The 25999-nt window shown below is 37.3% G+C and overlaps 1 protein-coding gene across 1 annotated transcript; it reads right to left on the bottom strand.

Moving 5' to 3' along the window:
* Positions 1–714: 714 nt before the first annotated feature.
* Positions 715–25892, bottom strand: LOC145896068 (uncharacterized). The gene is given in 69 exon segments (XM_082984933.1): positions 715–920; positions 1004–1118; positions 1200–1361; positions 1419–1687; positions 1787–1952; positions 2030–2218; positions 2305–2470; positions 2532–2688; positions 2748–2922; positions 3000–3226; positions 3292–3454; positions 3623–3800; positions 3982–4121; positions 4180–4265; positions 4330–4473; positions 4714–4874; positions 5103–5263; positions 5325–5495; positions 5960–6067; positions 6128–6258; positions 6315–6431; positions 6489–6637; positions 6693–6890; positions 6945–7063; positions 7167–7246; positions 7318–7498; positions 7569–7860; positions 8052–8169; positions 8235–8352; positions 8855–8977; positions 9230–9311; positions 9365–9474; positions 9559–9671; positions 9737–9907; positions 9983–10218; positions 10288–10418; positions 10595–10731; positions 10788–10942; positions 11006–11120; positions 11396–12149; positions 12554–12802; positions 12936–13230; positions 13629–13832; positions 13896–14472; positions 14836–15311; positions 15375–15503; positions 16150–16443; positions 16565–18140; positions 18314–18482; positions 18801–19042; positions 19104–19313; positions 19585–19765; positions 19828–20067; positions 20346–20431; positions 20496–20767; positions 21042–21256; positions 21323–21425; positions 21486–21576; positions 21826–22060; positions 22141–22268; positions 22483–22625; positions 22687–22858; positions 22920–23070; positions 23154–23253; positions 24138–24268; positions 24460–24617; positions 25288–25411; positions 25468–25614; positions 25761–25892. Coding segments are annotated over 69 exon segments (14004 nt in total).
* Positions 25893–25999: the final 107 nt, after the last annotated feature.

Raw genomic sequence — 25999 nt, 5'->3', positions numbered from 1 at the left:
CTTGGTATGACGGGACCTCCGCTGTATCACAGAAAACTTGACACTAAATCTGCCAGGGATAAACACGAAAAATAATCATGAACAGTTTTCAGCCAGTTGGCGTGCATCACAAACCTATTTAAAAGTGGGACGTATCACACATTTTCCTAAACCATAACTAAATCTGAACCCACGCATGATATTTACAAACTCAAACTGAATCGTGTGATAAGTTGTTCGGCTTCCTATAGTTTAAAGTTTGCGATTACCAACAAGCTCTCTTCCTTGTAAGACGACTTGAAAAGCTTTCGATTCCAAACGTGTCCGATGTTAACTTACAATAGCATTTCTAATTGACAATAGTCCTACGTCAAATGATCAGTTACACGCTTGAATTAATAATGCTTGATGTTGTTCCCGTCTTGTCGAAACTAACAACCACAGTGGTTATGGTTTATATATATATCAACAACTGCCTCGGCATGTAACCAACAAGGTATACTTACTCATAAAACCAATTTTAAGATTGTAAGTTAAACCTTTACAACCAATGTCTCTTGTCACAACACTAGTTTAATCATGTTTATTATTGGAGTCAAACAACGACGACGTTATATTTACAAAAATATAACTTACGACATTTAATTAAGTTACTCGGGCAATGAAAATTCTTTCTACAATAAATCTACACATGCATTCTACTGCTATGATCAACACAAGTGCTACAAGACAGTTTCAGTAGGCGAGTTCCTCATATATTGGATCTTCTAGTTCGTCGGTTTCGTCCTCATCAAATTCTTGTATCAGTTCGTCAACTGATGTTTCAGCGTAGAACTCAATTTCCATGTTGGTGACAAACCTAGTCAGGACATCGATTCTTTTTTCCAAAAGTTCTATCGGTGAGTTCAACAATCGATTGTCGCCTACAGTTTTAGTAGGACCTGCAAGTATATGAGTTAAAGGGAACAAAAAAATTAACATAAAATCGTCGCAAACACTAGGAAAGGAATGAAACGTAGCCTACCTAAAGTTTTAATTAACCACTTTGGAGCAAAACTGTAAAAAGAGCTGCCGATTTGATTCATCAAATATTCAATTACTTCGAATTCATTTTCGGTGTTCTCCACTTCCCTTCTAGCCTGGGACAAAAATATTTTTATTCTATTCTGTTATTCTGTTAATGTTCAGGTTTAAATTGAATGCCAACGACAACATCTTACTGCCTTAATGCTGTCATCCAAGATTACTACGAACATGTTAATGAGTAAAACGGTGCATAATCCTGCAAAGGCAATAAAAAATACTGGGCCAAGTGTTTGATCAGCAATTTCCAGTTCCGTGAAATCAAAGCGACCAAGAAGCATTGACATCATTTCTTCTGCCTGTATAAGATAAGGGCTTTATTATCGCAAAGTATAAAAGTGTATGAGTAAATTTACTGTTAGGTATAAAGTGCTGTACGGATATAGTTTCTGTTCAAACCAAATATTCCCGAGAAACAGAAATGCAGCAAAGTATATGCTGAACATAGCCATAAAAAATGCAATAGGTTTTGCAGCATGGCGTAGCGTTAAGGCAAGTAGGCGAATTCTTCGGTTGAAAGCAAGTAATTGGTTAAACTTTGTTATTGTCAGAAACAAAGTAAGTGCCATAAAGTAGCGAAACATGAGGTTCCATAACGTAATGTACTGGAAGTTTAAAAATGAATCTGAAATGACAAACGAAATAATAAATTTTAAATTAAACTTTGGTTAAAATATTTTGTATCATTATTTCCAAGAGTAAAAGCTTTAAATCTTGAAATTACCTTTGTCCACGTCGTTTGTTAATTTTTCGAGTGTTATGTTGACGTTGATTGTCCTGAGGGCATACATTGCTATGGCACATATGGACAAAACACAGCAAATGAAATCAATAACATTCCAAAACGAGCCAAAAAACTTCTTTTTTGTTTTCTTGATTGTCAAAACTATCTGATAACCAGTTGTAAAATTTCCATTGACATCAGCCTGAGGTTCCAACTCAATTGAAAAGGAGAAAAAATGCTTACCGTTATTATTTTGAACCCCAGGTAAATGGCGAATAGAACGTATATGACAATTAACAACGTTCCCTTTCCATCGATAAACTCGTAGAGTCGGATGGGCTCAATAATTGGATAACCAAAAAAGGCTCCATTAGATGATTTTTCCAGTACCAACAAGCATGATGCAAATAAGTTGATGTTAGCGTTGTATACCTTGTGGAAAATACGAATAATATATATTGTACATACATATGCCAAAATACACAAAACTTGTACTGCACTGAAACACAGGGTATTACCGTAAATGCAACAAAAATAGCAGCCGTTTTTCGATCAATCCAACTTTTGTTTTTTAACTGCTGTAACACAGATTTGCTTTTATCAGCAGTGTTTCCTAGAGCTACCGCATAACCACCTCCGTCGTACCAGTTCATCAGTCCTTCGAATGGAAACCCACCGAGTTTCCTGAAAAAATTCATGTATATAAACATTGTTTCAAACGTCATCATTAGGCTGTGTTTCTCACAAGAAGTTCTGAAAGCTCCAAGGTTCACTTGAACTATTTTTTGTTGTGCGTGACATCCATCCATCTGTAAAATGATCCGATTCCTGGCTTATGATGCTGTAGCTTTCAATACAATCTTTCGTCGAGGTGGTAATTGTTCGATTGACAATGCAATTTTCTAAAGCAACAAAGTGCAGTATTACATGATGATCGACAATAAAAGGCTGTTGGACAAACCTGCCCGTGATCGAACTTGTCGTATTCTGGCCGGACCAATAACAAACGTCTCACGGTTGCTTATAAACCTCGTATCCGTCCATGGTATTCTTTTTCCGTTATACCAGTTGCCGGCATGAAGTCCGGGAACCAACACAGTTTCGCCCCATTCCCAAAAATCATCAATTGTTCTAATCTGTCGAGTTGCAAAAACATAACAAAAATACGACCTGTTGTATTTTACAAAAAGAGGTTGCGATTCTATATTTCTACCTCTTGAAATGGCAATTCTGAATCGAGAAATATTCTCGAAATGGACTGGCGCATCAAATATGAGTGTGGGTCTTTAGCGACGTTGGTTGCGATGAGCAACAGAAGTACATATAATAAGAAGGAACCAAGTGACTGCAGTGCTGTAACCATTTGTTTGTGGTGTTCCCTCTTTTTTCTTGCTACGTCAAGATCGTGAGCACCTGGAGCCTGATGTTCTTTTGATTGATCTTTAAATGACGTATACTTAATTGCACAGTGCTTTTTAAGCGTTTTTAATCATCTGATATCATACCATAGTCATCGTCAATTGGACAATTCATGACCCATTCCTCTTCCTTTTGCTTTAAGTCATCCACATTTATTTCGATTTGTCTGTCTTCGTCGACCATATTTTCAGCTTTTTCTACCGCGAATCTGTTTACCACAAAAGAAATCACCACAGCTCCAACAATCACCTGAACGAAAAATTTTTGCGTTACGAAGTCGGTGTGTTTAAACAATGTTTCTAATAAAATGCATCTGGTACCATATTTCATTTAGCATATTTTTTAAGGAGTATTGACTACTGGGCTATTTTGGTATTGATTATAAACATAAATTGTCTATCCGGAATTAACACTTACTTTTGCAGGTTGAACAATACATACAGATTGAAAGAATGAGAGACAAATAGAAAGAAGCCATTCGTTAGATTTTTCGGCACCCCATTCTATGCTGTATATGAAGACAAACGAAGAACTGGCCGCCGCAACAGAAAAAGTCGCCGCCCACGCAATGTAAATACACCAATAGGGCAATAACCTGCACAAAACATAACATTTCTGCATCACCACAGCTACCTTGTAATAAAAAAAATCAGTTTCGATTAGTCACATGATAATAATATTAACTTCATATCGATAAGGAATAATAGTAAATCATCTAACCTACTGTTTCATGTATTTGAGCTTTACGCCCGACGCATAATTAGACACAGTTGTACCTTTTTTTATCGCTGTTTTCTTTTTCGTTGCTGCTTTCTGTGGTCTCATCTTTCAAGTTTTGGAGAGCTGTGATTTTCAGTAATGATGCTATTGATTTTCCAACGTGGGTATCATTTTTAGGACCAACCCGACGAAACATCTAGAAAACATCTTCCTGTTAGTTTGAGATAGATCGGTTTGTTAAGGCGAAGATTTACCTGAACCAACAGTAAATTTATCGGCACAACCACAAGTGACGCTTGCACGCTGACTAAAAGCTGTTGCACAGATAAGGAAATCGGACCTAAAGTAAATACCAGTGACAACATATACTCACGACGAACAACAAGACAGAAGCATATATTAACCTATATCAATTTTTTGTTGACCGCTGCTGTCACTATCTTTTCCATAGAACATAGCACTAGCAAGCATTGTTGACATGAGCAGAGTAATGGCACAGGAAAGACGCTGCACACGTGTAAAGTTGCTTTTCGTTGGCCGAGAAAACACTAAATTTACATAACTTGTTTTAGTTTTGTTGTAATGACTAATAACACTGATCGTCGTAAAGTCTCTTAACATCGGGAAATCGTTTGCTTAAAAGACGATAAATGTAAAAGTATTTGCCAAAGGTTATGGAGTTACAAAATTTAGTGAGTGGTGTTCGTCTATTTTTTTTAGGAAAAATATAATAAATTTGTATGTAATAATATAAAAAAGTACTAAACCACAATATTTATTCTATTTACATGAAAACCATAAATGCCCGTCGCTAAAATCGCGTTTAGTCGATGAACTAAACAAATGTTGGAAACTCCCGATCTGGTGATTGCTCGCAACCGGAATTATCCTTTCAACTTTTCCGTCAGACTCATCCACAGCTAACCAATCATCGCACAACAAGTAGTTTCTTTAAACCACAAAGCAGTTAAAAATATGTTTAATAGCTACTGTAATTTGTTGACATAACACGCAAGGTTTCTGCTTAACTATTGATAGATGTAAAACGGAGGAAAAAAGCTGCATTATGTTGTTATGGTGTAGGGCGCAATACCAGTTTACACAAAAAATCAACTACATTGGCGAACCGAATTTAACAACCAATCAACAAACATGTATGTAGTTATGTGAACGTTACCTTTTATTGGTTTGTAAGTCCGTAACAACTAAGTGACCAAGAAACCACGATGCAAGAGAGCCAGTACCGGAATTGTCATGCCAAATTTTAACGCAACTCAAATTTCCAAGAGGTTTTTCGACAGCTACTAGAAATTTTTTCACACTTCCGCGTTCAAATTTCTTTACGAAAAAAAGCCTTGTGTTAGTGTACTGGATGACAATTTAGTGTGATTATACTCACAGTGTTTGGTCCATCCGCCAAATTGCGCACCCTTGTGTTTGCATTTTCCCCACTCAACACAAAGTAAACGCGGCTGGTGGTGTCCGCGTTTATAACCCAACCGGTTTGTACAGTTATAAGGTAAAAGTAAGTTTCACTCATCCTGTTATCGTGAAGCAAGTTAATAGACCACTGCAACAACAAATGATTTGAAATGTGTTAGTTAGAAAAATAAATCTACGAAATATTCGATAACCATCGCCAAAAACTCACAGCGTACTCTTTTGTATTTCGTGTCAATGCCATGGCAGATGATAAATTCATTTACCTACTCAATTTTGTTATCGACAATTGTCACCTTAAGCCCGGTAAAAATGAGTTATTCCCTTATCCCGAAAATCCTCACTACGCCACATACATGAATATTTAATGAATTACAACATAGTAGTAAACATTATCTTGCCCATACCCATTACAAATAAAAGAACCTAGTTATTTGTGCTCAATTGAAAAACATAATAACATAGCAGTGCATAACTTGGTAATTCGCACAATTTCATCAAAAAGCGTGGAAGGAACTATACATGCGATTGGCCTAACATTCTTTGTCCAAAATTCATGCAATGTTATGCGCAAGAGAGTAGTGCTTTATATACCTTTTTGACATCGATTTTGTCCTGTCTGCGACAAGCGAATACGCCAATCACGTACAACACAATCAGGAATACGATAGTGAGAAGAACAGCCAGGTTGTCTTTTAAATTCTGAACAGTTTAAATCGCCAATGAACAAATTGGTGAAATAAAAATATACCTTAAAATTACCTTCAATTTATCACCGAGCTGTGAAAAATCTATTGGATTCGGCGCAACGAAAAATCCAGCCCCAAAAGATGTGAGGTGATTGCAATAACACACCACCAGTTCGGAAGTACTTTCAGAACTCACCTCGCACCCTAAGCAATAAGTTTGTGCGTTATTAAAACTTACCAAACTCGTTAGTGTTTAATACCAGTAGTCTCCCATTTTTCGGTAGTCTCATTCCAAAATCTGCACGACGTAATAATGGTTTCCAATACGTAACTGGAAAAAGTCATGTTTTCTTTGTTTGTCACATTCCCTACGTCATCTATATGTATATTTTGCGTTTGATAAAATAATTGTACAGGTTTCTGAAAATACAGACCAACTTCATGAATTCCAAACACATAACGAGAGTTCGTTTCTAATTCGGAACCATTCATTCGAATTCTGTATGGGTAATTTTCATCCAGCTCGGGATGGGGCAAGTCCCAGACAAAAGTGTTGTTACTAATCGCCGGAAAAGAATCAAACCTGAAAATCCACATAAATTTATTGGTGTAAAACCGACCTGTTGATGTAAACGTACATTTGTGTGAGTAAAAAATATACTCGCAAACGGGTGTTTGGTGGCACATTTGTCGGTTGAATGGTCAGAAAAACAACATCATCACTGGCTGCCGAATTAAATTCATGATAAGACATTTGTTCGGTTCCCGAAGGTGTGAAATTAAATATTTCTGGTGAATTCCCTGTCGGAGTTATCGGGAGTTCAAGGCGATAAACGCTGTAACAATGTATAAAATTAACAAAACAAATTTAGCAGTTTCCTTTCGCTCACTTGTTTGAGTTTTGAAAAGTTGATCCGTTTTCAGCGTTGACAGTCAAACTTACTACAGAAGATCTAACATTTTCGGCACTTTCATCCCATACATATGGATTTTCATTCCATGTTAACAGCTATAAAATAATAATAACAATCAGGGGTATTTAAAATCTTTGCGTCAAAATACGGGTATGTATAAGTAAAACCAATATATTAGGGCATAACATTAAAACTAACCTCGGTTTCAACACTTTCTTCGGACTGATTAAAGTCTCCACAGTCAGAAAGGCCTATACGACCTTGGCTTGATACGGTTGCTTCAAGAAACAACTGGAGTTTAAAAAAATCACAGGTGCAAGGTTATGGTGCAATCAATGTTACTACTCACAATTTGTCAATTTAGCAGATCTTGTTTCTTGGCAGAAGTCTGCGGCTGTAGTTTTTTGCGTTTGGAGTTTAAAACCTTGAGCAACTAAATCAACATGTGGCTCTCCGGAAATCTTTTGTTGTAACATAGCAGAAGACAACACAGATACAGATCCAATAGCCTGATTTCCCACCATTTTCGCCTGCAAATGAAACAAAAGGCGAAGACAGTGTTTGTCTAAACACTGTACTGACGAGTTTTTTGTTATATACTTGTTGTCTGGCATGTTCATATGATTCACGACGACTTTTGTCCTCTGAATTCCGGCGTTCAAGTCGTTCCTCAGGGGATAAAAAAGCTTCTTCTTCATTCAAAACTGCTTTTGGTGACTCAGAAATACTGGATTTTAACTTGTAAGAAGGGTCTCCTCCCGTTGTACTGACGCTATTTACGCCAAGATTTGATACAAGTTGATATTTTGAAGCTTGTAAGACGTTGTTGATTCCATCAACTAAAACATTTGCAGTTTCCTTTATGTCATCCGACGGTTTGCTTTGAGATAGTCTGCATTGCATAAAAATGAAATAAGCATAGCAAGAATATTTCGATAAAGGCATACATGAATTGGTTTGTACATTGTTTTAAAACAACCTTTTGGTCTCGCACAAAACAAATGAAGTGCCAGGCAATTACAGTAACCGACCCCGTTTCTACGATATAAACTATTGTTGCCCACATAAGCATGTACAATAAACCTTAAAATTGAGTTTGTTCGGTCTGCGAGTGCGCCAATTGCTTTCGTTTGAGTTTCTTCATTTGTCTCATCAGCAACACGGGTTAAGCTGCTAATTGCAGCACAAGATTGCTGAATTCCTAAGTGCAAAAAACGTAAAGATAAGAGCATATCCGACGCAAAACATGGGACTACTTTAAATTACCGTCCAGATCACTATCCGTGTTAATTCTTGACACAATAGCATCTACAAGCGTAGTCCGAATGAATGCCCGTTGCTGTTTATCTTGCTCCGAAACAGTGTTGTTTTCGTCGTTTGATTTCTGTTGTAATTGCACGTTGAATGACAGAAAGAATTCCAATTTATGCCTCTTTAACAAGAGACCACAGCTTTCAGCTGGGACCGTCCCAATGCGAGGGACTTAACTTTACAATCTTAACTAACGTATTTCGATGGTGTAGCAAAACAGCTGGACCAAAGTCACATTTTGAAGCCAACATACGAATCACGATGAGATCAATGGTGACTTTCATTTAGCTTTAAAGCAAGTTTAGAAACATGTTCTGCCTGCGATGCTACTGGTACTTATGATCGATATGTAAAAGCTTAGATGGCCAAGTAAAGGCATTCAACTTGCCTTGGCATGCGATTGAGATATCCCCCAGTACGCCTACACAAAAATGTGCGCTTCTGCAGATTAATACAACCACACTTTGCCTAATTCCGTAGCTCAGTCAATTATCCCGATATACCTAATGTATTGAGATCAGGCATCAACAGAAGGGCGTTGACTTATAGATTCGCTATAATGCCTTGGCTAGGACGCTTAGTACCTCATGTTCGTTAAGAAGAGTCGATGCAGCTGACGAAAGCTGAGAAACGCCTTGCGTGCTTAATGAACCTACTTCCGACGACGTCACATTCTCAAGTGCGGAGAAAGAAATTCCCTGCGAAACATCATGTCTTAAGGTATTGTGATCAAAGAATAAAAAACTGGATCAATTTAAAAACCAAAGGCCCCTGGCAGGCTGTCGATCGCACACCGTATCGGTATAATTATACATTAAATTCCACAAAGCGATCTTTGGACAGCTCAAATGGATTGTTATTGGAAAAAAAAAGCATAATCAGTTTCTCCAACTTATTCAAGTAGAGTATTATAAGTTAATAGTAGGAATTTGAAAATTTAACTGTCAAACCTCTGGAGTGGTAACACGTACAGTCTTGTTTATAACAACTGATTCTCCATATTCGTCAAAAATCCGAATTTCAACACGAACTCTAATAATAATTCATTAATAAAGAAAAGCATTTTAAACTTGCTGCCAAGAAACCTATTGTCTTCCTGTTGAGATCCGGCAGGTAACAGCTTGTCCATTATTTTTGCATTATTGCCAAACGAAAGCAACATTGGTGTGGACTGATTACTTGTATATACGTAAACCTAAAAGTTTTGTTGGTGATGATTAATAAAAATTAAGTTCTCCATCCTGGTTTACTACAAGTAAAACGATTTACAAAAACCTACCTGATAAATTAATGTAACGTCGTTCTCCAATATAGGAGTTGTCCTGTCTACATTTAAACCTTCGTCCAACCAACCAGAACATTCAATGGAGAATCTGTCTGTCATTGCGATTCCTTGCAAAATAGTTACTGATCGTTAACACCGAGGAAGGAAGATTTTGTAAGCATCATTAAACAACCTTCATTCGGATATATATCACACGTTCCGCCAAATGGTGGGAGATTAGTAATAAACTCCATTTCGCTGAATCCAGTTGGTGTGACGTCGCACTGACCAGTTACTCTCAGCCTATATTTCCTTCCGGGAATCAAAGAATGTGAACGAATCACCATAAAAGGACTAAAACGACCTGTAGTGATTACAGTATTTCAATTTATCGTATCTTTTTGCGACAATATGAAAATTTATCGCACTTCAAACTTACCGACCGTTGAGTATTCATCTAATTCATCTACAGGTACAAATTCCTCGTCGTCCGCTTCCCTGCGTCGGCGTAGTGGTGTGTTCTTACTTACATAAAGCGACCAAGTGAAAGATATTGTTTTCAATGCGTCGTTAGAACTGGTACTATTGTTGTTATTGATAGAGACCGAGGTCGCCTGGAGCGTAAGTGACGTTCTCGTGTTGGTTTTCAAGTTGCAGTTAAATCGACAGATGATACTATTGGAAATATTTGCATGATAGTTCGTAAACAAGCATTCATCTCACAAGTTTACAGTTACTCCAAACCTAAGTCTTGTTGGTTCCCCTGCTCTTATATCGAGCATTTGAAAGGAATAGGCCACTCGGTTGGTTAGTGGATCTTTCATTCTCAGTCTGGTAATGTAACTGGCATTTGCTTCCAAAAGCTTGGTATCAATCTTTATGGTAAAAAAATTAATTCACCGATAAGGTTTGAAAGCAACCAACAAAGTTTGCAGGGTTTTAACTAAAATTTTCTACTGTTAATTAAAACTCAAAAACATTGAACAATCAGTATTTTTTGCAATGCAAATTTAAATGTAAACTTAATACGAAAACCACAAGTATAAAAAACCGTAATAATTCCACAGCTGGCAAAGGTTTGCACAACAGCATTGCAGTGTTGACTTTTTTCATCGATCTCTAATGGATAGTATCCCGATGCAATGCATGACATATTGGATGAATAATGATCAAATAAAGTGGAATTTTCTGAGCAAAATGTTCTATCAATAAGTATGCAAAATTATGTTTTGATTTTGCTGCACCTGGCACAACACAACGATAGCTGGCCTCAACGCAATGTACGCTGTCCGTTTCATTGGTGCTTAGTAAGTCTTCGAAGGTTTCATTGATTCGCACAAAACATCCCGAATGCCATGAACAACTTGCTTGCAACTTGGCAAAGCTGTGTTGGCTGAAGCTTGATGAAAAAAAAACTTGTTATGCACCCTGACCGTTGTAATTGTGTTACAAAACGTTATACACGATGCCCTACCTGTTCGAATGGTTTAAATAAACAAATGATTCAAATTCAATTACATGGTACATGTTTTGGCATTCAATAGAAATGTATTCGCAAAATGTAGATTTGATGAAGTCTGTAGTATAATGGATGCAGTTACTAAAAGGAATAGTTTGGATACCAACTATTGTCACAACTATATTACAGATACTTTCTTTCAGCTGTGCGCGTAACCGAATTATAATTTTTTACTTTTAAATACCCAAAAACGACACAATGATGAGATTGTTTAACACTGATCTGTGAACATTGGCTTAATGTGTGGATATCGGATATCGTAGATAGTTTCCATTAAAACTTAGTGCACGGACTTTGTCCCCCTAAATAGGAATCAGTAGCAGACATAAATACCTTGTTTGCCTTCAAAAATCAGAGCAAGCTCGTCATTAAAACTATATAGGTCCTCATCAACCATTTCACCACTACCAATACGGTAAGGACAAGACCAAGTGAATTCATATTTTCCCAGTTTTAGCGTTTCGTTGCTTGATTCTATGGCATTTCCGTCGTTTGGATCATATGATGAGGAAACTGCATTCATTTCCACCACTTGCGCGTTACCAACCGCTCTTCTTACCCCATGTTGCACTGCAGCAACTAAAGGCGGTATAACAACTTTTACATAAATACAGTCGGATGCGTTGATGCCAAAAAATCCGTCCATTGCTACATTGATACATATCAGGTAATCTCCTATAGGGAAAAATCTTGGTGGGATAGCAATGTCCTCGGACTTTGATGTGTACTGAAGTCCACTGACGTTTTTAAGAAGCACATCAGGATGTGCAAATTTCTGGGCTTCTTTGGGCAATGTGACATATACGTTTTTAAACATTGCATCGTCAAAACCATCAATGTTTTTATCTGTACTTATCATTTGGTAAGCATCCCAACGCACAAAAAACTTGCTGGTTGATCTGCAGTTAAGTCGAATTTCAGAATACAGACGAATTTCGACAAAACTAAATACACGACGTGGTTGGATTCTGGAATTATCTTTGTTTTTTTCCACAGTAACCCGAGGATAATCGCACAAAATTTCTGTCACAGCAATGTCAGTAAAAGCTGTTTGTCTTGACAATAGATTAAAGCCCAAAGCCTTCACCTGAAAGTAAGAACAAAATACACCTTTGTCATGTTTAAAGGCTTTTACGAAACAAAGTATTTCATGCAATCGCATAATTGGCAGGATCGCGCCACTGCGCAGGTCCTTACTTCACAGCTAGCGTATCGAGATCATTGGGTTTATAGGCTTCGCAGCCCAGCCATTGCGGTCTAGCTGGATCAGCCACTTTCCTGACAAGTCAAGGCTAGATTTGAAAAATCAAGTTCCAACTTGTCAGGAAAAAGTGGCTGATACAGCTAGACTGCAATGCATGGACTACGAAGCCTGTAAACCTAATTTTACAAAACAGATGTACATGAATATAATATTAGTGAGAAGTAATTTAATCATACTGACTGCATTGCTAACAGATTTCGATTACATAAATTAAAAACACTACTCACTCTTCGCAAACTTGCAACGGTGTAGACGTGTTTAAAGGTAAAGTTAAGTTGTCCGTTACCATCTTCAAGTCTCCCCGTGTACTCGTAATGGGAAAAGTTTTTCCCGGTGTATGTTGATTGATCTTTCACAAGGAGATGAAACTCCTTTTCGTTGATTTCACTCTCTCCCACACAATTCCGTGTTGTACCAAACGACAATTGAACAGAAAGATCTCCGGGATCGACAAGAAAACAGGAATCAGTGCCAAACTGCAAACAAAAAATATATTGATGTGTTTCAAACAGTCAAATAAAAGTGTGTCGGGTTTACAAATAAATTTATTTAAAATTCTGTACATACAGAAAAGCCTTCTTGATAATATCTCTAGTTTTTGTATCCCACCTTTTCGATCGTCAAAGTAATGAAAGCAGTTCGATTTGCCACTGGTGGTTCTATTTCTGCGAAAACCATCATCTCTACAGTTTCCAAAAGTCGTATTTTAGTTTCATTTGTTGTGGTGCTAATTGCATTAAGGCATTGAATATTAATAGTTTTTGTGCCCGAATTCTTGAAACGTAAAAGAAGCGAACTTTCTGCAGCAAATGAGTTTGAATGATGCTGTGAGCTGTACTCTTCTCCAAAAAAGGCTAGTTGTTCGGCGGACACTTTTTGAAGAAGTTTTACTTTGAGTTGTGAGCTAAAAACAAAATTTTCGGTTGATTTAATGTTGCGTTTTTACAATAACCAATGTAGGCCTACATTGCAGACTTAAATCTACTGAGACCTGATTGGTCGAAACATTGTCTAGGCCTACACGGTCCGCTGTTTCATTGTAATGTTGCAAAAATGTAAAAAATGTTTTATTTTGTAACATACAATAATTTGGCCTGTCCATGGTCCGTTTTTTTGTAAAACTAGAACAATTTTTTTTTTACACCTGAAGAAGCGAGGGAAAATCGCGAAAGCTAGTGTACTTTTTACATTACAAAAGTCAAACTTTTACAAAAGAGTGCCAATCAAGAGAATTTAGTTTGTTTTGTTTAACATAGCAGCTCGTAAGTTTTGGCAGAAAAGATTGAAAAAAGTTGGGTTTACGTGGTTATAGCTGTTGTTGCAATATCTTTCATTTCTCCATTGTTTTCCTTTATTTTCGCAATTGGTTCTCCAGTAGTACCTTCTTCAATAAAAACTGTTATGTTTTCAGGACTCATTCTCCAAATCATTGACACATTAGATCCTTTGGCAATTCCAACATGAATTGAAATCGCACGATGTACCGAAAAATGTGGGACACTTTGCCTATAGAGGGGTAATTGTATGTATAGTACATCATTCTATTAAATGCACTTTAAAAATACTTACTGATTGATGCCAGGCTGTCCATAGAAAGCATCATAAAGCTCAGAACCTTCTCCGAAAATGTCCAAGCCACTTTCGTCACCAAGATTAATAAACTGAACGAATGTTTTAATGTCTTCCACTTTTTCATACACCTGTATTGAGTCTGGAAAAAGTCTCAATTCGTGACTGATATTATTAGCTACTTTTACTGCCATGTCGTAGACGCCAGGAATTGAATAATAATGAAAAAACTCCGCCATCACATCGGAACCAAATAATGCAGGTGATGTTGTGCTGTCCATTTTGTTGTCCCCGTAATCAATATCATACTTAACATGGGAGCCGGAAAGAAGATTGATACGAAAATGCACCTGTCCTCCCACATAGGTACGGAAAAACTGTCCTTCGGATATGTTGTAAATTCTATTATTTTGCAAACTTTTGGCGTCCAAAATATCCACGGAGGGCCCACTTACAACCTCCATCACAACAAACTGGTACGTCAAGCGCAGTGAACTCACTAAGTTGAAAAGCTCTGCCAAAACTTCAACTTCACCAACATCATCTCGAGTGAATGTAAATGTTGCTGGAAACAATTCTGGAAAAAAATGTTTTACATGCACTGCGTTTACAAAGCAAAATTATGTGCTGAAGCTTCCAAACCATTGAGTCCGATAATTATTTTACCATAAACGAATAGGTCAAAACAAAGATCACAGTTTGTGTGAAGGGACAGTAAGGGTATCAAAACAAACGTATTGGAGCTAAAAAATTTGCCGCAAGTATCTTATAGTGGTTCAGCAAAAAATTCGAAAAGTGATTCACAAACCCTGAAAGAGGTTGTGAGCCACCGAACAAATACCACTTACCAACGGCAATTTTAACATGTTAGCATATAATCATTTTTCTCAGTAGTATAACAAGTACACGCATAGTAGCAATGCAAATCTTTTATAAATACCTGTTTCGAAAGACGCGTTATCTTTTTTAAGTAACTCTTGTCTGTTAACATGCTTCCAAACAACGTGAACATCATTTGCCCAACCGAAAACTTGAGCGTTGTGGTTTGAACCGTCAAAATTTGCCAAGTGTGCGTTTAAAAAAGCGATACCTGGAGGAAAGGCAACTGGTGGAGTCGTATTGCCGACTAATTGATACTCTCCGTCGACCAGGGGATTTTGCACTATAATGGCTTGTGACAAGTTTACCATAATTTCCCCAAATACATTGTGGACACGAAGTGAAGGCTTGTATTTCCCGTGCATGAGATATACATGGGAAAATACGCGAAAATCGGGTTTATCTGGACCGGATCTTGTGACATTTTCACCCCCTGTAGTCGATTTGGAGTCGCCATAATCAAGGGTGTAGAGCGGCTCAGAGCCACCTAAAATTGTAACTTCAAGCACCGCAGGGTCCTGCTGAGACCTTAAATATCTAAAAAACAAATTCCTTTGTTCCCAAATTCGCAGTTTACGCACAGGCTATCTGTTTACTGACCTGGACGAAGACAAAGACAACGTTGCCCCCTTCAGTGGAACACCAACACGTATCGTGGTGCTAACCTCCACCGTGCTCACGTTGTTGTGAAACACAGCAGATATGTTGAAGTATCCAATACTATTATATCTGAAAAAGTACAGTTGTTTATTCAAGCATTTATGAACCTGTCTGCAGCTCTCAATTATTATGGCTTTTTTGCACATTTATCGACCTATATTTGACAAATGTTCCCATAAAACCCTTAAAGCAAGGTCATAGCAAGTGGCGGGGCGGAAAATTTGGTGCTGAGAGACTGAATAATAGAAGGTAGGGGTTCCCTAAAAGTGATTTTGAGCAGCATGATTTTTTGGGGGACCTGTGACATACATGCGAAAAAGCAAGTGGCTTTAATTTTTGGTCAGATTTCCAGGTTTAAGTACGCTTCAATTATATGAGCTGATAAATGATAAAGTTTGTTGCATCATAATACAAAGGCCGAATTCTGTGGTTCCAAATTTTTGTGAACCGGCGACGCACTTATCTCTAACAAAATGTTACGACGACGCATGGACAATAATTGTTCTTTTTGTATAACACATATTGTATTCTACACGTTCCATACTGTGTAAAACAATATCGGTGATTAAGGATTATTAACGTAATTACGAAGCTGTGGCAGCATCACAAAAAAAATAACAGTAGATACTTAATTGTTGAATAACAGGCGAAACGTCGGTAAACAAAGTTACGTTTTATCTTTGCCAGAAGAACAGATTATTAAGTAGATACTTACATGTGAGTTAAAACCAGTGTGGCAGTATCCTTGTCAAATTTGGCAACCATAGTTTCGTATCCAACGTGTTCTCCGAACGAAATGTTTACTAATCCTGTTGGTAGCGGATAATCGTGATAGAGGTTTACAAATGACACCAAACCAGGGTTTTTTGATCCTTCAGTTTTGATCGTAACTTCAGAAAACGGTGTTTCCGCGAATAATACCACCGAGGTGGACACGTCACCGATACCATTCATCGCTTTTACGCGCACTGTATAGGTTGATGAAAATGTGTACAAACTGCAAACCACTCTGAAATGAAAAAAAAAATACGTCAGGCTTTCCAATAATACCTTGGTAATGAGACAAAACATTAATGAAACGCCGCATACTAAGTAACTGTGTTGTTTCATGTATTTCATTGCTATTGTACCTTTCATTACAATGATCAGATCCACAGGTTTCAACAAAGTTTTTTGTGGGATAATTCGCGTCTCCGAAATCCCATTTGACGACAATATTTGTACCATGGGATATACTCAATGTTAGACAAAACTTCTCGTTTATTTGAATAAAAGTTTTGTTGTCCACAACTTTTAATTTGACTTCAGCAATGGGTACCTCGAACGTAACGTACGTAAACGCAGTAGCCGGTGGGTGTGTGAGGGCATTGTAACATGTTGAACTAAGAATGTACGTTCTGGACTCAATATGACTTGAGCAAAGATCAGTTTCAGCGTATGTTGGTGCGTATGTACTTGCGGATAGTTGTGCATATCCTTGATTCGAGGAAGCGTTAAAATAAAACAGGGTTGTTAAGTTGCTAATTCCACCTTCGTAGGCAGTTACAGGTAACTCAGGAATCGAAATATTTCCAACCTCCAATTTACACACAGCGTGACTTCCAACTGAAATACTCCATCTATGCACGTATGTTTCTCCAAATGCTAGAACTACCTCTGATGGTGCAGCAAGGCGAAGAATAGGAATATGCACAATTGCTGCTGTAGAACTAGAACTTTTGCTGATCCGATTCCAACAGTCAACTGTAACTCTGTAGACACCTTCTGTTTGGTATTTGTGATATGCAATAGGTACCGGTAAAGTTTCAACATGTTGTTGCTCAAATGGCGAGTTGTCAAAATAATTCCATCTGCATGACATTTCTGAACCGGATACAGCAAAAGTTTCGACTTTCGATGACTTACCAGGTTCGGAAAACTCTTGTGAAACGTAATTTAGGACGACTGCCTGTATTTCGGTGAGAACTCGAACATAGGAAACCGCTTCAATGCTGTTCTTGTCAGTTTTTGCAATAGTTCTAATGTTTTTTATGCCTGAAGTCGTATGGAACATTGGTACCTGCAGCTTACTGAGCTCTTGTGCAGTGCCGTAAGCCCAAACTTTTTTGTTGTCTAGGAAAAACATTGAAACTTGAATTTGGCTCGTTCCGCAGTCACATGTTTTTCCCATTACGACGTCATCCGGATAAGGACTACAGCACATCAGTTCTGAAATTCCGATCTCTATGGTTTCATAAACTTCAGGATCAGTCTTACTAGGAACTATTTCAAGGTGTGAAATAGGTGCTTGTGAGTCAGTAATTTCCACAGGCTCGTCAAACCCGTATATGGATGTAGTGCTTATGCCTCCACAGCAAAGCCGACCGCTCTGTTCGGGAAATCCACACAAAAGCCGAGGTTTGTAAGAAGATGGTTGGTGCCATGGTGGACATACATATTCTGTTTCTTGTTGAGCGTTAGTATTAGAAAAGTTAGTCAACATTTCCACGTCGTTGACTGTTACACTTGGATCAAAACATGAACAATTATGGAGTTCTAGCATGAAAACGAGTGAGTATTTAATTGATTTGCACATTCGTTGACACATGCTAGGGAGATGCGATGAGCCAAACGTTGATGGTACCAATGACAAGTCGTACACAGTTCTTTTGTTCATCAAGTTTGAATTTTTGTCATAAGATGGCACAAAGCCCCGGTAAAATGGATCTATAATATGAGTTTAAATAATTATACATACTTTTTAACACAGTTTAAAACGTTTGCTTTCCTATGACTAGTATATAAGCTGTGGCTTTTCCATTTCGCAACTTTTACCCGTACAGTATTAAACAGAATAATAAAACTATTAAAAGAACAAAATGGCATGTGACCACGCTTACCGATAGCAAATGATGTTTCACAAACGACAACAGAACTTGTCAAATTGCCTTTGTCGAATGTCCACGACCATCGTGGTTGCCCGTTACGGATTTCGCGGAGAGCGAGAGCACGATAGTATGACGGTAGTTTTGAATACTTTTCAACACTATCATCAAATGCACTGAATCTCTACAAAGATAATTGTTAAGTTGCTGAAAACAACCACTTTTCAGTTCCATATGTTGAATTAGGTTGTTTCAAAAGCATTAGAAGACTGATTTCGTACAACGTAAAAAGCTATCGGTTTGTACCAATTGCCGATCCTAATTGTTAAGCTTTGTCCATCATACATAGTATATCACTACACACAGCTTATCTCACAAGACAGCCTAAATATTGTTCAATGATTAATTCTGCTTATATGGAAAAGTAAACGACACTTACCAGATGGGAATATCTCTGTGAGTCATTTTTCATCGCAAAGGTTTGGTGCGAGCTTTGCCATACCAAAAGACTTGATTGGTTTTTAAACTGCAAGCCGAGCCAATACCACTGTTCATTGTGTTGGTCCTCTATTTCTTGATTAACTATCCTCTCCAACTCATTGTACTCGGAGTGCGTAAGTACGTTAGGCAATGTGGCATGCATTTCAGCACAAGTTTCGACGGCTTCATCAAAGGAAGCTGCTTGGAATACGACCTTATAGCAGGACGATCCCACCTGGTGCCAATCACGAAGACAGCCACTACCTATGAAAAGGATTAAGCAACATTTTGAATTTCAGACCAGACCTTTTTTTGTTTTACCTACCTAAGTTCAAAAATGGCATTCCGTCCACGAACCCTTCCCAGAAGTAAATTTCGCCTATTTCGAATGCGCTAAATCCACCTAAATAATCGTTTCTTCTTCCGATAGTTATAGACCGAAATGGATCAAAATCAAAGTGAATGTTTTCTTTGTAAACGTCAACCGACAGAAAGCTTCTCACGACAGGAACGTCGTTTATGAACAAACTTATACCTGAGAACACAATGGGAAGCAACTGTCAGTGAAACACCCAGTATATGTGCGGAAATTGAAATTTCAACAGTGTAATATTTGTTGAATGTATTGAAAAATATATGTTATTTGTTGCAACAATACCCGGTCCTTTAAAACAGCAATCACGTACTGGTTTAAAGTCACCAAGTAAGTTATTTACAATTAAGCACACTGTAGTTAAGGTTAAGTTAATCAAGGAACGATTAAAATGTGTGGTTATACTGTATAGATATAGAACATTTATTCATACCTATGGACTGTTGCCATGATATTCGTACCAACGAGTACTGTGATGCCTCGTACAGAACATTTACTTTCCAAACTTGAGCACCGTTGGTAACCAAAGCGTAATAATTTTTTAGCAACTTAAAAAAGCTGAACCCACGTGATCGAGGGGTAGTACCGCTTGAAATAATATAGCAGCCTATCACCTGCGAGAAAATGATATTTTTGTTTGAATTTGGCAGTCAACAGTTTGTCGAACAGAAATTACTTCATCGGCACATTCATATTGTTTGAACCAAAATTGAATTGTAAAACCGCTCCTGCATTCATTAACGTCAGAAAAACAAGTTCCTGGCTCAATTTGGTCCTTGTCCAGTTCAAGCCATCCAAATTGCGTTTCCTTGTTTAAGTTAGGATCAGTGACATTTAAAAAATTCCAAAGCCTAAAATGACGATTGAATGGTGCACCGCTGTAGCTGGAGTTCACTTTTGACCGATTTCCTTTAATCTGCGGCAGTAGTAAGTGTTACTAGCGTTCCATAACATCACAAGCACGTTTAATATTGGGAATAAGCGTCAAGCAATTTGGTTTTTGTTTGCCTTACTTATTGAACTTATTTTCAGTTACTTACGCTTTACACATCTTATTTGTAGTTTTGATCACCTAAAGCGCAACAGTAATATCGGTTAATAAGCCCAGTGTTTACAATGCCAGCAACTTATGACCGGAATTGGCGACGATCCTAATTAACTGAGGTTTACTGTATTGCAAAACACAAGTATTACATAGAACTTGTACTGTTCGTCTCTCGTGCTGATTGTATCGTCGTGCACTTGAAAGTGCAGTGGAGATGCGGGCGCATAAATTTCATCTGGAAAGTATGTTACAGTAGGGGATAACGCAGAGCAGTACGGATATAAACATATATACCTTACCTGCAAATACTACCACATCCAGTGATTGGTCTATAAACCAAACATTGTACAAGAGAGTACTGTCAGCATCAAATGTAACATCATCGTCATTGAACTTCACCACAGTTGGACCAAGGGCAAATTCAAGAAACAGATCACTTGCAGTCATATCATTTACGTTGGTAACAGGTTTTGTTTTACAGTTATCCGGCCATCGCTTACAAAATGTAATACTGCCCAATTCGTCGTATTGTAACCAGAAAGGAACGTCAACCGAGCTCCGCATCAGCCAGCTTAACAAAGATGCGATATTATTGTTTTCATATCGCAATTCATTTTCTATGCATATATAAAGATATGGTTATATTGAAAAAGCAATAATTTTGATGGAAAACCCTAACTTTCCAACAGTTCATCAATGTCAGGCCTTTTTTTAGATACTGCGAGCTTGTATCACATATTAAATAGACATTTTCACAACTCTACTTACTATAACAAATGTGTACATCATTTAACGTCACCTACAACTTACAAACAAGTAACGAATATTCATGTTAGGACACTAACCTCACTTCTTCGATTTCGTTTGTATCAAACTTATAAAAGATAACAATCTTCCACATGTTTAAGCCGTCAACAATTTCATTGCTCGCCCGTAGTTCAATTCTAAACCCAAGTGAAAATAAATTTTCATTCAAGTAAATTTGTTCCGGGAGATTTCCCATCAAAAAGATGTGATTTTTGTCATCTCCGTTCAAAAATGACGAGCTCAGATGATTAATCTGAATCATAAAAGCAAATTTAAAACTAAAAGTACAATCCCAATTCCCAACACAGGTTGTTCCTACACGGAGAACAAAGGATAGAACAAAACCTTGCTCACAAAATCCAGTACTTCCAAGGCATTTTTCAATATATAACCCACAGCCTTTATGGAAACCATGGTCAGTTCTAAATTTAACATAGGAGGTTTTTAACATGCTACATGTTTATAGTAGGTTCATTTCTTACAAAGTGCACGCTGTTCCACCAAACAACGGTGGTTCAATCCCGGATACAGTTGGTTGAGTTTCAACCAAGCGATAACGCAGTGGTTTCATACCTTTAAACAAAATCATAGCTTTTATAAATCCTAACAATGTGACGTTATATTCAGTGGTGGGATTCAAGTGTTTTAGAAACCGGTTCTCTCACCAGCAGCATGTCACAGTAACCGCGGGAATACAGTGCAAACATAGGCCTACACATACCGTTGTTAACCGGTTCGCTTAGGTCATTAAATTCCAGGAGCAGGTTCGCGCGAACCGGTGCGAACCGGCTGAATCCCACCACTGGTTATATTATAAGTTACCTGACAACATCTCACTTGCTTCCTCAGATAAAATTTTATTGAAAATACTCAGTTGGTCGAGATCGTATTCCCCATTGTCTTCAACACTTCCAACATATAAAGAGGATTGTTGACAATTGGGCAGGTTTCCTCGAAAATTATACGATGAATTAAATACGTTTGATATTGTAACTGAGTCGATAAGTAGTAGTATAGGATTTGATGAACTCCAGTTAAACCAAATATTTGTCCATTTCTACAACAAAGATGATTTTTTTTCTGTTCAGTTGACCATTGTAAAAAAAAATAATCATATTTCTGCGTTTAAATGTTTACCCGATACATCAACTGGGCTGACTGAACTTGCACGACGTTTTTTGATTTTACAATAACATGAAGATAGTGGTCGTGGGAAACTACCAAAGCAAATCCATAGCACCTTCCATCATCATTAGTCAGTGCACCTTAAAATACTCAATACGGTGAAAAATGAGCTGTCATGCTGAGCAATAATATACTTGCTTTAAGTAATATTTGGTTACGTCAAAATTTGAGTTTTATATAAAAATGGAAAGTTTTTTTGCATTTACTGCAATCGCAAGGTATTGATAACTTTAACGCAAAGCTCAAAGTTTAAATACAGACTACGTTCTAGGTCTTGTAACCGTGCAATTGTACCTGTGTTGATGATAATAAGATCGTTGTTTTTTGGCCAGGAGACAACGCGAATCCAGAAAGATACAGTAATACCCATTTCGCAACGAAGAGTATTGGAAAGATTTCCCCAACATTCATCGCCTGTTGTGTAAGCTTGCTGACCCCTACGGCATTTTCCAAGCTCTTTTGAAGAAATCGATACTATACGTTAACGTTCATTTTTACCTAAAACGGAGAGCCTGGTCAATTACACCCGTCACAACTTTAGGATAAAGATGTTCGACCCATTTCCACATCAATGGTCGCCAAATTCTGCTCGCTGGCTTGTTTCTAAAGCGCAACTCGAATGGAGGCGACCCGAGGTGAAGAATGTTGTCAAAAGTTGCCAAAATTGGTTCTGCAAACAACAAAACACTGTTGTAACATTCATATTCAGATAAACTGGTTAAAAAGACCACCTTCGTACTGAAACACAGGAAAAGTTACTGTTTCTTTTAGCTGACTTTCAAGCATATATCCAGCTGATGAAATTGGGCAGTCGTACGTGTTCTTCCAGGTCTTACGACAAAACACGACTGGACTGTCTATTGACGCGTTTAAAACACCTTCCTGTAAAAATTGAGCATCACTTTGAAACCATTCGTTTGCTAACAATCAAAGGAACCTGTGGGCAACAGCCCAGACTTACTCACCTTTGGTATTTGGGGAGTAATGCAAGATGCTTGAAAGTCACAACGTAAATCCATACACAATCCGCTATACCGGCAGGGTCGGTCATTCGTTACCTTTATCCTATGCGTATTAATATATATTTACGTAAAAAACTGCAATTTAAAACTTTTCATGAAAAATTTTGAAAATATTGAACTTTAAACCAGATGTGTAATAATGCTTGAGAATTGATTCTGGGAATCATTTCCCATTCTGTTGCAATTTGGCCCTGAAGATTTCCACCTTATTATATATATAACAACTGTCTAGGAAACTTTCGTTTCAGGTTAAAATCTTTCAGTCTTCTTTAATTAGACATATATATTTCGCTTCGTTAAAAGCATCATCAGTGTCTTATTCAAATAGAATAGACAGTTGAGATGTGTTAGAAAACACAATCTAAACACAGAATTGTGTTTAATTTAAATACTGAAACCACGAATAATATTTTCTACGGTAGTTACTTATAAGCAGACTTGGACAAATACATTTGTTTCAGCTTTAGAAAATTTAATTAAAACGGATGTTATGGATGCATAAGTTAGATAAAAAAAAGAAAAAAATGCCATTGAATCAGACTTCATCGTTGGTACGATTTGTCCTCCATTATTCGCTTGTGTTGAAAAAAAATCTAGTCCTGAATTAAAGACAGTTGGGACTAAGTAGAACCGAGATATTCCTCCTAATCATCCAAACAGGATATTCAGATTCACAATTCCAAAACCCTTGCGTCCAAACCCAGGGTAATTTATTAAAATATTATTCCTCGGGTAAACTTTATTTGGACAATTTAAATGTAAGTTTCCACCTGCGTCAGGCACAAGTGCAGAAAGAAAACTGCTTTAAAGAAAACTTTGAATATTGTTGGATTATAAGAATTATCTAGTTGTCCAAGTCTGCCTTCAAAGTACGGAACGGTTGACCCATTCTGCGATGATAAGTAAAAAAATAAACAAAAACGTTACACAGAAGACGCTGAGTCACGACAAAATATTGTTGTCCATGGACAAGATATCTCTGCCGTCTCGTTCAGATGTAGAATTTTGGAAGGATATCGTCCAGTAAAATTAAATTGTTCGTTGTCGCCCTGAAGAATCTAAAAATAGAAACCAAATAAAAAACAAAAATATAAACAAAAAAAAAGAAACCAAATAAAGCTTAATCAACGTTTAACATCTACTAAAAAAGAGTTCTGTATCATTTCGTGCTTAAAAAACACCTTTTAATATATTTTTTTCAATTTATATGTAATTGTTCGTTGGCCGATAGTTCATAATTTTTTTTTACCCAAGCAGTTATTTCCCTTCCATTCGTATCATCGTTAACACAAGTAGGATTGCCATAAATATTCTTTCGAATATTGGATGTTGTGCAATTTTCGCATTTGTGACATCTGGTTATTGCAATATGCTGGGTAGTTGGTGTGTCGATAGATACATCGGTCTCTGAAGCAAAAACATGTAGAAACATGGAGTAGTTGATAGTCGGCAAAAAATCAACATTTTATGTTTTTGTAGGGTTTGCATGGGCTGGCGAACAAAGTTTCATGAGGTTATACGTGTCCAGTTTACCCGAAAATAAAATTAATTCCTGCTTTTGAAGAGAAAATAACATAAAAATTGCTGTGGTCACATGGATGTTCAAAACTCTGGGTATACGTTCCTTAACTAAGGGTTTCCCAAACTTTTTGGGCGACGGATTCCTATCTGTTTTTTTTTCTTTTCTCGAACCCTGTATCTTTCCAATCGTTGCTTACTAACTAACTAAATTTAGTGATCGTCACTTACTAAAATTGTTTCAAACGCGCAAAACGGCTGGAGCAATGCTATCAATGAAGCAAAAATCCATTGAAACCAGTTTGGAAAACCCTGCCTTGATTCCTATTTGATTTAAATTAATAATGGTATATGTGGATGATTTTTTGTAGGTCATATTAATGCCTGGGTGGCTCGATGTTCCAATTCATTTAAAAGGTTAGTTTCAATTTTCTTCGCAAAATGTCGTATTTGTTGATTTTAAAAATAATCTGAATAGATAAAAAAAAATTATCTAAATGTATCTAAGTTTAGAATTCTTCCATGGCGTGAGGCAAAGGTTTAAAAAATACATACATACCTTCCCACGTTGTGTAGGAGTTTGGCAAAATAATGTTTAATGAACTCAGCTGTTGAGATAGAACATCCCAATGTTCTCGCGGCCAAAAACCCTCGGTTGCTATAGCAACGTACGAGTATAGATCCTGGTATGAAACAAAGTACGAGAAAATGTCAGTGATGAAGTTTTTAAACAACCTACCAGCTTTATTCTTTCGATTGCTTCCAACAACGACAGATCGTCATTGGAAGAGCAAAACGATTTAGTCCATTCGACTTGACCGTATGTGTTGAACGTGGTCACATGAACACACCCACTCTGTATTCTGTCCGTAACATTGCTTGACCACTAAACACATAATTTACTCATTAATTCATGTTGCAAAAGAATAATAAAACAATTTTTATTCGACCAACTTATGGTTGCACCTTCATAGATTCAAAAACAAAAATCACAACAGCATATTGTATGTATCGTATGTTATTCACCTCGACTTTTTCTCCGTTAACTTTCAATTCTACAAACCCATTGTATACATCACGAGGAAATGACAGCACTTGAATATGAGTTTTCACTGGACCTGCGAATGGGACGAAAATACGCAGGTTGGTTTTCAGCACTTTCATTATAAAACTGCTTTCCACTCACGATTTAAATCGTATTTGCAAATATGTCCAGCGTTTAACATAGACGTTGGAGGATGTTTATCCAAACACGACGAAAGAGTCCAATT

The sequence above is a fragment of the Ascidia mentula genome, chromosome 1, assembly GCF_947561715.1.
Source record: "Ascidia mentula chromosome 1, kaAscMent1.1, whole genome shotgun sequence".
Classification (NCBI taxonomy): Eukaryota; Metazoa; Chordata; class Ascidiacea; order Phlebobranchia; family Ascidiidae; genus Ascidia; species Ascidia mentula.
Note: the sequence above shows the minus strand (reverse complement) of the source record. Positions and strands in the feature narration are given on the sequence as shown.